The following is a 16,103-nucleotide window of genomic DNA, read 5'->3' on the forward strand; positions in this document are numbered from 1 at the left end:
AATTTGACATAGTATGGTTGTCATCTGTTGGATGTTTTGAGGATTCACCAACTTATTTCAACAAAATCGTTATATGTATAATCTGGGAGGGGGTTTAATAGCTTAAGTTGGGGAGGGGAGAAAATGTTAAAACTTTGATGATGGAATATTATTATTATTAACATTTGTATAGCGCTACCAGACGCATGCAGCGCTGAACACTTGACATAGAGATGTATTCTCTCTTGTTACTATGTAAGCCGCATTGAGCCTGCGATGAGCGGGAAAGTGCAGGGTACAAATGTAATAAATAAATAAATAGAGCTTACAGTCTAAAAATAATACAGACAGACAAGACAATTAAGGGCGAGGGAAGTACAGGGTGAAAAGGAACAAGGGGAGGCAATTGAGTAGTAGCTAGGAGCCAAAAACAGTGGTGAAAAGATGGGTTTTCAGCATAGATTTGAAAACAGGTAGAGATGGAGCTGGACGTATAGGCTCAGGAAGTCTATTCCAGGAATACCACCTTGCCTTTGTTCAATGTGTACTAACAACCAGTTTATCAGTGGAACTTGCAGGCAATGATAACATGCTAAATCAATAAAAAGTGTTGAAACTAAAAATGAAATTACCACCCAGACCACGTGGTAGCCAGGCGGTAGTTCAAAATTAACGTGCGTAGGCACCTACGCGGCTTAATAAAAGGGCCCCTAAACTATTTTTTCTCCTGTGTGAATCATTTTGTGCTTTTCAGTACCTTTTCTTCTAAAACATTTATCACATACATTCAGAACATTATTTGTTTAGCTCCTATGTGAGTCATTTCATGTTGTTGGAAATTACATTTCATAGTGAAACATTTATCACATTCAAAACATTTAAAGGGTTTATGCCCTGTGTGATTTCATTTTACACTGGTGTAACTAGCTTTTCTGACAAAATCATATATTACATTCACAGCATTTAAATGGTTCAATTCCTATATCAGCCATTTGATGCAGTTGCAGACTCTTTTTCCAACTGAAACATTTATCACATTCAGAGCATTTAAATACTTTCTCCCCTGTATGAGTGCTTTCATGCTGTTGTAGCTCACCTTCGCTTTTGAAACATTTATGACATTCAAAACATTTAAATGGCTTGTCTCTTGTGTGAGTCATTTTATGTCGTTGTAACTGGTCTTTTCGACTAAAATATTTATCACATTCAGAACACTTAAATGGTTTTTCTCCTGTATGAATCCTTTCATGTTGTTGTAATCGGTCTTTTCGACTAAAACACTTGTCACAATCAGAACACTGGAATGGTTTGTGTCCTGTATGGGTCATTATGTGTAATTGCAATCTTCTTTTTTGACTAAAGCATTTATCACACTCAGAACATTTAAATGGTTTGTATCCTGTGTGGGTCATTATATGCAATTTCAGAGTTTCTTCCCGATTGAAAGACTTACCACATTCAGAGCATTTAAACAGTTTGAATAACATGTGAGTCATTTTATGTTGTAGTAGGCCTCTCTGACTAAAACATTTATTGCACTCAGAACATTTAAATGGTTTCTCTCCCATGTGAACTACTTCATGCTGTTTCAAATTCTGCTTCCAACTGAAAGATTTATCACATTCAGAACATTTAAATGGTTTCTCTCCTGTGTGAGTCCTTTCATGTCGTTGTAGATTTTGTTTTACAGTATAACATTTATTGCATTCAGAACATTTAAATGGTTTCTCCCCTGTATGCATTCTTTCATGCTGTTGCAGGTTACGTTTCAGGCTAAACCGCTTATCACATTCAGAGCACTTAAATGGCTTTTCGCCTGTGTGAGTCATTTTATGTTGGCGTAGGTTACATTTCAGACTAAAGCATTTATCACATTCAGAACATTTAAATGGTTTCTCTCCAGTGTGAATCATTTCATGCACATACAGATATGCCTGTCGACTAAAACATTTATCACATTCAAAACATTTAAATAATTTCTCCCCTGTATGAGTTTTTTCATGCTGTTGTAACTCAGCTTTGGTTTTGAAACATTTATCACATTCAGAACATTTAAATGGTTTGTCTACAGTGTGGGTCACTCTTTGCCGTTGTACCAAGCTTTTCTGAGTGAAATATTTATATTCCAAACTTTTAAATGGTTTTTCACAGGGGCCAGTGTCTCCAGATGTATTAGTTTTGTGTAGATCTTGACAGTCATGAACCTCGGTTCTAAGCCTGGGTATGTGGTGCTCAAAAATATGTAATTCTGTGGTACTGTTTTCCCGAATATCAGTACTTTTAAAATGTCTCTCACCTTCTTTGAGGCTTCCAGTTTGTACAAGTTTTGGGCAGTGGTTGCAATTCCTCTCTGGTGTGTTTGATCTTTCTTCTTTATTTGCTATTGCTTTCACCGTGCTTGCTGTTATGCTGCTGATACCTCGCTCACAGTCAACTGAAGGATCTGGGCTTTCTCTAGAGGGGTCTTTGCATTTCCATTCCTCTCTCTGCTGCCCAAAGCACATCTTCAGTCTTTCACTATTATTACTAAATCCATCATCTGTTGGAGAAAAATAAAAGTATAATCCTTAATTTTACTGCTATGGAGAACATATATATGGAATGAAACCCATATGATTATTTGAAAAGAGCTTTGCTTGGCTATGAGTCACTCCTCTGTATATTAAAGCACAGTGGTTACCCAGACTTATTTTTAGTTTGTACATTAGTATTTAAGATCCTTTATGGACAATCACCTCACTATATGACAACACTGGTGGTCTGGTCACCTTTTCAGGGCACACTATGGTCGAAAAAAATCAAATTATTTTGCACTTTCTGGAGACTAAAAGGAGTGAGATATATAAAATTTGTAGAAAAAATCCATTTATATCAGGTCACAACGATGTGGAATGATCTTCCAGAAAACCTTTGAATTACTACTGATTATTTATGTTTTAGAAAGCACCTTAAAACTTGGTTGTTTAGAAAGTTTTGAATTGTAAGAACAATCTAAATTAACATAGAGTTTTGTTTATGTATTGTTTCTTTCCCAAGAATGTCTGGGTTTCCTTAATTTTTAAATTTTTTGTAAACTACATTGAACTATTATTGGTATATGTGGGATAGAAGTATGGAATTAGTATAACACATATCAGAAAGTACTGTTGCTTTTACTCAGGAACAGGTGCACAACAGCACATGAACAGAAAGAAACAGATCATGAATGATCTCATAAGAACATAACAAGAGTAGTCATACTGGGTCACACCAATGGTCCATCTAGCCCCCAAGCCAGGCTACAAGTACCTGGCAGAAACCCAAATCATGACAACACTCCATACTACAAATCCTAGGGCAAGCAGTTGCTTCCCATGTCCTCCAGGAATTTGTCCAAACCTTTTTTAAACCCAAATACACTAACCGCTGTTACCACATCCTCCGGCAAAGAGCTCCAGAGCCTAACTATTCATTGAGTGAAAAAATATTTTTCTATTTGTTTTAAAAGTATTTCCATGTAACTTCCTCGAGTGTCCCCTAGGCTTTGTACTTTTGGAAATAGTAAAAAAAAAATCAATTAACTTCTCATTCTACAACACTCAGAATTCTGTAGACCTCAATCATACCTCCTCTCATCTGTCTCTTTTCCAAGCTGAAGAGCTCTAACCTCTTTAGCTTTTCCTCATATGAGAGGAGTTCCATCCCCTTTATGATTTTGGTCGTTCTTCTTTGAACCATTTCTAATTCAGTTCTGATCGCCGTATCTAAAAAAAAACGGAACACAATACTCAAGGTGCGGCACACCATGGAGCGATACAAAGGCATTATAGTATTTTCAGTCTTATTCACCATCCCTTTCCTAATAATGCCTAGCATCCTGTTTGCTTTTTCAGCAGCCACACACTGAGCAGAAGATTTCAGTGTATTATCTACAATGACACCCAGATCTTTTTCTTGAGTGCTGACCCCCAAGATGTACTCTAGCATCAGGTAACTATGACTCGGATTATTCTTTCCCATGTGCATCACCTTGCATTTCTCCACATTAAATTTCATCTGCTATTTGAATGCCCAGACTTCCAATTTCCTAAGGTCTTCCTGAAATATTTCACAGCCAACTCGTATTTTAACAACCTTAAATAGTTTTGTATCTGCAAATTTAATCACCTCACTCGTCATTCTGATTTCCACATCATTTATAAATATGTTAAATAGCACCGGTCCCTTTACAGATCTCTGTGGCACTCCACTGTTTGCCCTCCTCCATTGAAAGAAATGACTATTTAACCCTATCCTCTGTTTTCTGTCCAATAACCAATTCCTAATCCACAATAGAACCTTGACCCCTATTCCATTACTCTTTAATGTTCTCAGGACTCTCTCATGAGGAACTTTTATCAAAAGCTTTCTGAAAATCTAGATATACCACATCAACTGGCTCACCTTTATCCACATGTTTATTCAATCCTTCAAAGAAATGAAGCAAATTGGTAAGGCAAGACTTCCCTCGGCTGAACCCATGCTGACTCTGTCCCATTAAACCATGTTTGTCTACGTGTTCTGTAATTTCTTGATCTAGGGGTGATCAAGGAAATTATAGACCGGTGAGCTTGACGTCGGTGCCAGGCAAAATGGTAGAGACTATTATAAAGAACAAAATTACAGAGCATATTCAAAAGCATGGATTAAACAGACAAAGCCAACATGGATTTAGTGAAGGGAAATCTTGCCTCGCCAATTTATTACATTTCTTTGAAGGGGTAAACAAACATGTGGATAAAGGTGAGCCGGTTGATATTGTGTATCTGGATTTTCAAAAGGCGTTTGACAAAGTACCTCATGAAAGACTCCAGAAGAAACTGGAGAGTCATGGGATAGGAGGTAGTGTCCTATTGTGGATTAAAAACTTGCTAAAAGATAGAAAACATAGAGTAGGGTTAAATTGTCAGTGTTCTTAGTGGAGAAGGGTGGATAGTGGGGTTCCCCAGGGGTCTGTGCTGGGACAGCAGCTTTTTAACATATTTATAAATGATCTAGAGATGGGAGTAACTAGTGAAGTAATTGGACTTGCTGATGACACATAAGAGGGGAATAATTGAATGGTGCCATCCATCTTTTCTTTCGCTAATACGGTTGGGGCCAGCTAAATCTCAACATTTAGGTCAAATGTTGAGATCGCCGGGTTTAGAGATGGCCGGCTTCGGTTTTCGGCCATAATGGAAACTGGGCCCGGCCATCTCAAACCCGGCAAAATGCAAGGTATTTGGTCGTGGGAGGAGCCAGCATTTGTAGTGCACTGGTCCCCCTGACATGCCAGGACACCAACCGGGCACCCTAGGGGGCACTGCAGTGGACTTCAAAAATTGGTCCCAGGTGCATAGCTCCCTTACCTTGGGTGCTGAGCCCTCCCAAATCCCCCCCCAAACCCACTCCCCACAACTCTACACCACTACCATAGCCCTAAGGGGTGAAGGGGGGCACCTACATGTGGGTACAGTGAGTTGGGGGGGGGGGTTGGAGGGCTCCCATTTACCACCACAAGTGTAACAAGTAGGGGGGAGATGGGCTTGGGTCCACCTGCCTGAAGTGCACTGCATCCACAAAAAAACTGCTCCAGGTACTTGATTACTGCTGTAGGGAGCTGGGTATAACATTTCAGGCTGGCATAGAGGCTGGCAAAAAAATGTTTAAATATTTTTTTTTGGGTGGGAGGGGGTTGGTGACCACTGGGAGAGTAATGGGAGGTCATCCCTGATTCCCTCCAGTGGTCATCTGGTCAATTGGGGCACTTTTTTGAGGCTTGGTCATAAAAATAAATGAACCAAGTGAAGCTGGCGAAATGCTCGTCAGACCCGGCCATCTTTTTTCCATTATCGGGCAAAGCCAGTGTTGCGTTCGAGGGCCTTGGCATTCTGTCAGGTCCTCGAGGCAGGACTGGAGTTCGTGAGCCCTTGGGCCACTGCCGAGGAGCGGCAGCGGCAGGCAAGACCACCTCGGGACTGGAAACACAGAAGAGCAGTACTGGAACAGTACAAGGCAGGCAACTAGAACAGATGAGACAGGAACAGCTTCACCTGCACCTAGCCACCATTCCTCCGGAGTTGAACTCCGAAGTGCAGGCGGCTGGCAGGACTTGCAGGATAAGGCAGGAACTGAAGATCCAGAGGACCCACCCTGGGTCTGGGATACACGAGGGCGACAGGGCACGGAACTAGACTTAGACAGTGTGCTGCTGCACAGCCACTAGCAAGACCCAGAAGACAGACCAAGGAACACAAGGCGTACAGAAGCTAGCAGGAGCAAGGACTAGGGCAGCAACACACTAGGCAGAATGGGGATCCGGGAATACCCACAGGGTACACCCTCTAGCTAGGTGGAGACAGGATACAGGAATAATCACCCAGGAAATACACACTAGCCAGACAGATACAGGATTCAGGATATACCCACAGGATATACAAGCAGGGTAGGCACACAGGCTAGGCAAGGCAGGGTTCAGGGTAAAGAGAGCAAACCAGGAATAACAGGCCAAGGGTCTTGGGCAGGCAGCACAGCAAACAGAGTAACCAGGAAGAACAGGCCAAGGGTCTGAAGCCACAGCCGTTCCACACACTGACTGGGGAACCCACAAAGGCTTCACCCCAACCAGGGTAAGCCAGGAACAGAGGCTTCACTCCAAACATAGGGTAAGCCAGGAAGGACCCGCAATCCACAGACAGACAGTGGCAGGGAAGACCCCCCACGGAAGGACAACAGAGACACAGACAGAAAGAAACTGGGCTGGAACCCAGAGAGAGGTTAAGCAGTAGTGCAGCAGACACTTACTAACCTAACCTGGCCTAAGAGCATAACACTTATGCAAAGGCCCTGACTGCAAGCACAGGACTTCCTATGAAGGCTCTCACTGATGAGTCACCAGCAGTAGGGCAGAAGCAGGAAGTACACAGACCCCGAAGAGAGGCTTGACACACATAGGAAGTGAGCCCACAGGAAAGACAAGCAGGAGCCATCTTGGAAGCTGGCAGAGCCAGTGGCAGCCATCTTAGATGCTGGCTCCCTAGAGAGGCATAGCCCACACAGGTGAGGTCTAGTGAAGCAATCAGCACAGAGACTAGAGACAATCAACACAAACACAGACAGACGCCAGCAGAGCTGCTGACCTCCAGAAAGAAGGTAAGACTGAGGGTGGTCACGGCCACAGACGTGACAGCCAGCCATCTCGTAACCACGCCCCGTCCTGCCTTCTGTACCCTGCCGACACGCCCCCCTTGAAGTTTGGCCAGCTCTGTGACGGAAAGCAGTTGGCGCCCGCCAAAATTGGCTTTCGATTATACTGATTTGGCCCGGTTCAGGAGATTGCCGGCCATCTCCCGATTTGTGTCGGAAGATGGCAGGCGATCTCTTTTGAAAATAAGCTGGATAGTTATTCACAGTTGTTAAATCGCAAGAGGATTGTGAAAAATTACAAGAGGAGCTTACAAGACTAGGAGACTGGGCGTCTAAATGGCAGATGACATTTGATGTGAGCAAGTGCAAAGTGATGCATGTGGGAAAGAGAAACCTGAACTATAACTACGTAATGCAAGGTTCCACATTAGGAGTCACCAACCAAATTTTTCTTCACTCAATATGTAATTCAATTCTGTAATTCATTGCCAGAGAATGTGGTAAAGGCGGTTAGCTTGACAGGGGTTAAAAAAGGTCAGGATGGCTTCCTAAAGGAAAAGTCCATAGACATAGACCATTATTAAAATGGACTTGGGAAAAATCCACTGCTTATTTCTGGGATAAGCAGCATAAGACGTATTGAACTTTGGTATCTTGAAAGGTATTTGTGACCTGGATTGGCCACTGATGGAAACAGGATGGTGGGCTTGATGGACCTTTGGTCTGTCCCAGTGTGGCAATACTTATGTACCTGCAATGATTCCCTTCACTACACGTGCAATGATTCCCTTCACTCTGATTACATTTGCTAATGGCCAAAAATTCTGCAACACCATGATGGAGACCTGGGATTCATCAGAATCATTCATTCAGAAGCTCAGACCTGTCAGCTTAAATCAACTGAGTCCTAACGATCTACAAATAAACTGAAAGCCAACATAAATAGTTGCCTAGCTGTGAAGGTCAAGTCAGTATCTATCTGTAGCCTATATTATAAAGACACAAATGGTAATTGCTCCAACTTACATGTGTAGCTTACAAGAATATTAAGTTATGTGCGTCCCTGCTGCATTTGCCACCCGTACTTACAGAAGATCTATGGTTAATGTAAGTGCTAGGGCGTAAATGCTGGACACACTGATATTACTACTACTACAAATCATTTCTATATCGCTACCAGTCGTACGCAGCGCTTCACAATTGAACATGAAGAAAAGACAGTCCCTGCTCAAAAGAGCTTACAATCTAAATCAGGACAGACAGGACAAATAAGGGATAAGGGTAGGACAGACAGATAGGACACATAGGGAAAAGGGACTATTGAAGAGAGGAAGACAAGATAAGGTTACGAGCAGGTGACAAGTTAGGAATTAAAAGCAGCATCAAACAGGTAGGCCTTTAGCCTGGTTTTGAAGGCGGCTAGGGATGGAGCTTACGTTTGTATTTTATAACAGAACCTCGGCACCTAGCTTCCATTGTAGAATAGGCTCCTAATAGGGGGATTCTAAGATGGCAGCAGCTCTATCCTGAAGTGCCACTCACAATCACTGTTCCCTCTAAGCTGAGCGGAAGTCCTCCACCTACAGCCCTGCCAATAGGGGTGCTGTTTTGCTATCACATTTTCAATAGTGAGGGACAGGCAAGCTCTGCAGGACTCCAGGGAATCTGCCTGTCCCTAGCAATTGAAAGCACAATATTGAAGCAGCACCTCCTACTGGCAACAATGCAGTTGGAGGACTCCTGCTCAGCTTAGAGGAAACAGTGCTCAATTCTTTCTGCGGTCATGCCTAAGCACAGATTGCATCAAGATCACAAAACCAGGGAAACGATATGTCACTTGTACATTTGCTGCACAATAATACATTTTATCAAAAACTTTGTTTAGTATTTTTTAAATATTTTGAAAGAAAGGAAAGCATAGATTGCAGCACAGTGTGTTTCCTCCCTCTTCTTAGCTGCCTGTTTCTTCCAATCCAATGGATTCTCGTGTGCTTCTCCCTACTTCTCCAGCTACCTTCGGTGCGGCTTGCCTGGCAGAGTCGATGCCAGTATCACAGGATTTGGCCTACTCACTTGGGCATAAAGATTCTTTAAGCCCCAGGAGGCTCCGGATGGATGAATCAGCTGGCCGGGGCTTCACAATATATAAGGGAATTGGTGTGAAGCCCCGTCAGGCGCATCGCAGGATGCACTGGACAGGGCTGAGCGCCACCATTTTCGAGGCAGCACCGATGGAAGAATAGGGGGATGGGAAAGAGGGCTGCTAGACCACCAGGTTGGGGGGGGGTTGACTCGTGGCCCACTGGGCCACTAGGGCTCTATTTGAGGGGATGCTAGAGGGGTTAGGGGAGCTGGAGACCCAAAGGATCTCTAGCCCCCCCTGAACGTGTGTTGGGGGGGGATCAGGGGACTGGAGACCCACTTTTTCTCAGCTCGAGGGCGTTTGACTCATGGCCCAATGGGCCACCAGGGCTCTATCTGAGGGGATGCTAGGGGGGGTAGGGGGATGGAGACCCACCAGATCTCCAGCCCCCCCCCGAACTTGGGGGGAGTCGGGGGGACTAGAGGTCTGCTGGACCTCCAGCTCCCATGTCGCTTGGCTCGGGATGGAGGTACTAGGCCACCAGGGCAATGCTGTTTGGGGTCTGGTGGTCCCGTGGACCTCCAGCCCAAGTGTTTGACAGGTCTGGGCTTTTGACAGCCCAGACCTGTCAAACAAGTGCGAGATGATTCCTTCCGCACTTTAACCTATAATCAGAGATAATAGTGTGCTTAAATTTGCATGCTATTATCTCTGATCACAGGGGCGGTAAAAACCCTACGCTGTTCCAGCACTATTTTTAGAACACTGTGGGGCTTTCAATCATCTGCCCATGAGTGAGGACCTCCCAGAGAGAGAGAAAGAAGACTACAGTCCTAAGGGATGAGGAGTACCCTGAACCTTTCTCTGGGATGGGACACTGTAAATACTCAATCAGCACCCAGGAGTTGATTATATGTGGACAGGAGACTGTCAACATAGGAGAGAACCTTGAAGAATATTCCTACAGGATATGAATTTGGTGGGTGTCTAGAAAGGACCTGAGATGGCATTAGTTCCCACAGTTTTTAGGCCAAGCTAGGAGCTAGACCCATAAAGAGACTGGAACTATATTATGAGAGAGAGAGAGAGAGAGAGACTCTACTTAAAAACAGAGATGGGGGGTCATTACTTTTTAAAAGTACTTAAGTAAAAAGTAAAAGTATTGGCTTCAAAAGTAATTAAGTAAAAGTAGAAAGTCTTATAAAAAATAACTCAAGTAAAAGTAAAAAAAAGTATTCTTAACAAGTTGGTCCACAGAATATAGTATGTTTACAAGCAATACTGCATTGTGATTATGTACCTATCAACTTCTAATCTGTCTAGATCTCTGTGGGTACAATGGAACAGAAATGTAATAAATGAAATTACAATACCTTTTTAACAAGCTTGTTAAATGTATTTATGAGAGGGTGGAGGAGGGAAAGAGTTTTGCGTTTTACATTTTCAAATGATTGCCGCTATAACATTTTTATAGTTATATACATAGCATTTTTAAATGTAGATGAAATGTTTTGTCTTTTAATCATCTCCATGATAGGCTTCCGTGTGGGAAACCAGCAAGAAAAGGTGGGACTGGGAATGGGAAAGGGAAACCCTATCTGAGAAAACAAGGCGGCAAGCCATCAGTGCCCACTGCTTCCCCTCCCCTCTCCTCTGCATCCCTAAAGAGATCAGACAAGCCAGGGAATGGTACTTTCAAATATTCGGTCAGCTATCTCTTGGCTCAGTGGTGGGCTGATTGCTTAGGTTGCTGTAGCAAAAAAATAATGAACCTGACCAAGTACTGCTGCAGAGTGCAAAGCAGACACAGTGAAGACTCTGAGACTGTCAGACGATGTGAGCTTACATCAGCCCGGACAGAGAGAGCTTAGTTCCAGGGAAGCTTTCCCTGCAGACTTGCAGAGCAGTGCCAGCCCATGTCTGCCAAGGAGCTGCACCAGGTCCTATAGCCCTGGCAGCTGGAGATAAGTAAGCAGCACTAATGAAGGGGTTTTGGGCAACTTGGTCAGGCTGCAGGAGCAGGTGACGACTTCAGTGCATAAGTACCGCTTCCTCTGAGTCCTCCTCACTTCAATCAATGCAGTCGCACTAGTCTGTTGCTAAATTAGAAGGAGAAGGAGGAGGCAGGAGCGGGAGCCACCTTGGAGGACTCTGGGTAGGTGAGAGGCTGATGGTACTCTTCCTCGGCCAATCATACTCAGGGAGGAAGGGTGGGACTAGGGTTTCCAAGTGATGTCAGACACTGGCTTGTACCTGACTGGGCCCAGATTTCCAGTCCCAACTTAGCTGTTTCTGGGGCTGGGAGCTCAGGCCCAATCAGCTGCAAGCTGGGTCTGACATCACCTGTACAGGGGGAGAAGCAGAGGTATGGAAAATACTTTAAAAAAAAAAAACTTTCTAAATGTTTACTTCGTTACTAAGTACAAAAGTACACCTTAATTGTAACTTGTTACAAATAAAAAGCATTGCAAAAAAAAAATGTAACAAAGTACAAATACTTCACTACTACCCATCTCTGCTTAAAAGGACTAAGCTTGTGAACTAACAGAGCTGATTACAGCCTTTTTATGTTTATTTTTATTGGACATACTTGATATACTGCAGTATCTGACAGACAGGTCACAGTGATTTACAAACCATGAAGCTTAAAAATAATGAAAGGAACACCAATAAAATAAATAGGACAGGATGCGATGGAATTATCTTTATAATTTGGCAATTTGGTTTATTTTAACCACAACTAGTTAACATGTCATAACTGGAGTTTACATTTCACAAAAACAGCTATTGATTTCGGCTTCCCATGGATTCTAGATCGGTCAGGAAGGACTGGGACAAACAGTGGAATCAAAGATGGCAGCTCCATACTCACAGCCCAACTATAAGCTCAGCATGGATTTCGGAGATTACTGTGGAAGTTACGGCAGTAGTAAAAGCAGTTTTAATTGCAACAAATTTACAACCAGATTGAAGAAACTCATGAACGTATCCATAGCTTGAGTTTGGAACTAGATGGCCAGCTTTACTGCACCAGTGCTCTAGAGGATCAATCCCAGGTCTACTTGCAGACCCAAGAGCAAATGGCTGAGTTGAAACAAAAAATTGACGATTTGGAAAATCACTCACATCGAAACAATTTAAGACTGATTGGCATGGTGCTTGACAGAGATTTGAGGGACTTCCTTGAAACCTGGATTCCGCAAACTTTAAATCTGGAAGAACAATTGCTTTCTTTCAAAATTGAGAGAGCACAGAGACTGGGAGCTCGAAAGAACGTTGAAACTTGGCCTTGGGCAGTGATATTTCGTGTACTGAACTTTGCACATAAACAAGTCATTTTACAGGCACTTAGATCCTGGAAAGTTCTGTCTTATAACAATAAAAAAAATTCTATGCTTTCGGGATTATTCTGTGCAAGTGCAAGCACAGCACAAAGCTTTCACTCCAACCTGTGCTATATGATAGGCAGATAAGCTCTCCAACGAAACTCAGAATGTTACATGATGGTCAGACCTACTACTTTGATAAGGTTGCTGATGCACAAGGATTTGTATCTGGACTATCGGGAGTATTGACAGACATGTGACTGTATGCACTGGAGTGCTGTGCTTCAGAAATGATCAAAAGGTGACATGCCTTATAGCATTGAAAAATATGCTTTCCTGAGTTCATCAACACTTGGGCGCTGGGTATGGAGACTTTTCTTTTGACATTACATGGAATCATGAGCTTATGGTGTGTGGTCTTTTTGAGGCAGCGAGGTGTCTGGAACCTATTGCTGAAGGTACTATCACATGTCTCAGTTGGATGACCTTATCTCTATATAAGTGGTTGCTTTCACAGTGCCCTACATTTTGACTTCTTTACTATAATGAACAGGAAGATTCAGACTGTGGAATTCCGTGAAGGAGTGCCAATTGGACAGGATCTACCCTATGGATACATGGTTCATGTTTGACCACCATCTGAGCTCATATTATTTCTGGTTAAGTGAACTTAGAATGCGATACTAAGGATACAACGCAACAGGTACTGGTTTTAATGCCTAGTGAGATCCAAGCCTTTCTGGGCCAAAACATTTCACAGTAATATTCTTGTGCCCAGCCATTCACAGCACTTCTGGACAATGGCGTTAATCAATTGGTGGTGGTTGAATGGACTACCAGCTTTACCTGACTTTTTGGTTATATTAAATACTTTAATATTGACTAGGATACATGTTAGCAAGTTGTATGGGACAACAGGAGATCTGTATAGGCCTTTATATCTTGATAATCATGGACTCCCCTTTTCTGCTTGTCGAATTGGTTAAGGTCTCATAACAGCTTTATGCAAAATGCATTATGATATTTTTCACTACAGGTGGGAATATAGGTACAGCGTCTACACGGACCAGTTCTAAGAGTAGGGCCAGTGGAATAAAGATCGGAGTAAAGGGTTTAGATAGGGTTTATTTTACAGGACTACAGGGAGGGGGTGTTGCTAGGGGTTTCTGGGATAGAGATGTCGGTTTGGGTATTATTTCTGTGGGTTGGATTTGTTTTGGGTGCGATGGCAGCTTCTCAATTCCAAGAATACTATTGGAGTGTATTATACATTTTATTATCTGTGTTGGTTCCAAGAGATAGAAGGTTTTACTTGATAAGATAAAGTTGATATCGTAGAATGTAAGGGGCATTTTGTCTTCTATAAAAGCGACAAAAGGTTTTGTCTGCCCTTAATAGATATCGGGCCTCCAAAGCGTTCTTACAGGAAACTCATCTCAAACCTTTGGAACGCCAAAAATTGGCAAGAAGGTGGGTTGGGGGGTGTGGGGAAAAAAGCGGGGTAGTAATCTTGCTAAGAAAAGGCTTACAAGTGTAGATGCTTTGAACTCTTACTGGCAATAACCCGAAAAATGTACCCAATTAAATTATGAAAGAGGAGCCCCCTCAGAAACTTGAACACCCACGTGGTAGTCATACAAGACCACTAACAGGTGAGGTATTGCACTTCATTCATTGGGCTGCTCACTCTTAACATGATATTTAAGTGCAGTAATATATTTTTGTGTTTAGAAAGTGCTATTGTGCTGTTATGCACATCCCAAAGTGACCATTCACCTAATGCACTCTTAAAAATAAACTCAGCCAGCTTGCTTATCAAAACATAAATTTAACAGATTAAACAATAATAATAATAAATGTTTCCACTTATCTTGTGAGCCCTGCATCGGTACACTACCAAACGCTAAGGACGTCAAAGTTCAAAGCTCTTCTCAAATAATGAAGGCAAGACTGTTCTCCCCTGTTGTAAACATTACACCCGACATCGTGGGTTTCAGATTGTCTTTCCTCAGGGACTTGGGTTAGGGCTGTCCTCCCTTGACTTTGCCGCCAGCACTGTTTATAAATCTCAGCCCTAACCCAAGTCCCTGGTTTTAAAAATTAGAGATGCAAAGGCTGTGTTCATACTGCCCCTGAAGCTATCAAAGAGGTCTCTGTACAGTTCTATAAGGAGTTGTACCGTCCGGAGCGGGAGGCGTCTGCTTGATAATTTCTTTCTGACTCGCTGCCCCAGTTGCTGCTTGATGATCAATCAGGGTTTGTTCATGGCCACCAGAAATTTGATAATATCAAGAGGGTCTGCCACTTAATTTGGTATGCTCAACAACGCCAGGCCCCAGTAGTGATTTTAGGCATAGATGCAGAGAAGGCCTTTGATAAGGTCTTGTGGCTCTCTCTCTTTCGTTTTTGAAAAGAATTTGGCATCTCTGGCCATTTTTTGGCATGGTTTCAGACTTATATGCCCAACCAATGGTGAGTCTGAGGATTAACATGGGATATACTGATAGTTTTGAATTGATCCGGGGTACTAGGCAAGGGTGTGCTCTCTCCATGGTTCTGTTTGCTTTAGCTATGGAAACTCTGGCACAGATGGTACGTAGCTCTAATTTGATCCGTGGACTTCACGTGGGGGAGTGAAAAATAAAATTCTTCTGTTCGCTGATGACATTCTATTTGCGCTGTCAGACCCCTCTGAGTCTTTGCGTGAAGTGGAGGAAGTGCTGGAAACCTTTGGAAGGATGTTGGGATTTAAGATTAATAAAGCTAAGTCAGAGGTTCTAAACCTTACCGTAATTGAGCCTCAGTTGGGACATCTGCGGTCCCAATTTTACTACCAACTTAAGATATTTGGGGGTGAATTTGATACCCACCCTGGAGGGGCTGTTCTGAGCTAATTGGTTAAGCAACTATGGGCCAAACTAGACCAGTGGAATAGGTTGTATATTTCCTAGTTGGGAAGAGTACATGCCATCAAAATGGTTTTGCTCACAAAACTTTTGTATCTGTTTGCGGCCTTGTCTATCTATGTCCCAGACCAATTTTTTTCAGAAGCTGCACAAACGGGTTTTTCAATTTATGTGGCAGGTTAAGATGCCCAGGGTGGAAAGACAAGTGCTATTTCAGCTTTGAGGACAGGGAGGCATGGGGATGCCCAACTTTTGATTCTACTATCAAGCTGCCCAACTTATGTATCTAGTGAGCTGGAATTGTGAGCTTGACAAAAGCTGGGATAGGATGGAACAGGCGTTTGTGGGGAATACCCCGCTATGGGTGCTTCAATGGCTGTCTGGGGCGCCTAAGGGTAGGCATTTATATATTAATCCTATTCTCACCAGATTCTCAAGCTATGGCATGCTTATTTTGCGGCCACACCCATTCGTTTCACTGAAGGATTTACCCTGGGGCTGGCAGACCGTACCTATGTCATGTGGGAAGGAAGGGGCCTCTGCACTTTGGGACAGGTGTGGAAAGAGGGGGAGATTGTGGATTTCTCTGAGTTGGAAGAGGAGTTTGGGTTGGGACAAAGAGACTCCTTATAGGCAATTAGTGGACTTTATTCAATGCCGAGC

The 16,103-nt window shown here is 43.0% G+C and overlaps 1 protein-coding gene across 1 annotated transcript in view; it reads right to left on the bottom strand.

Annotated features, from left to right (window-relative positions):
• Positions 1-920: 920 nt before the first annotated feature.
• Positions 921-16,103, bottom strand: part of LOC115462049 (zinc finger protein 431-like) — a 116,244-nt gene continuing 101,061 nt past the window's right edge. The window contains exon 9 of the mRNA XM_030192097.1: positions 921-2,518. Coding sequence (XP_030047957.1) covers positions 921-2,518 — 1,598 coding nt within the window. The remainder of the gene's footprint in view (positions 2,519-16,103) is intronic.

Source organism: Microcaecilia unicolor, chromosome 2 (genome assembly GCF_901765095.1).
Source record: "Microcaecilia unicolor chromosome 2, aMicUni1.1, whole genome shotgun sequence".
NCBI classification, from domain to species: Eukaryota; Metazoa; Chordata; class Amphibia; order Gymnophiona; family Siphonopidae; genus Microcaecilia; species Microcaecilia unicolor.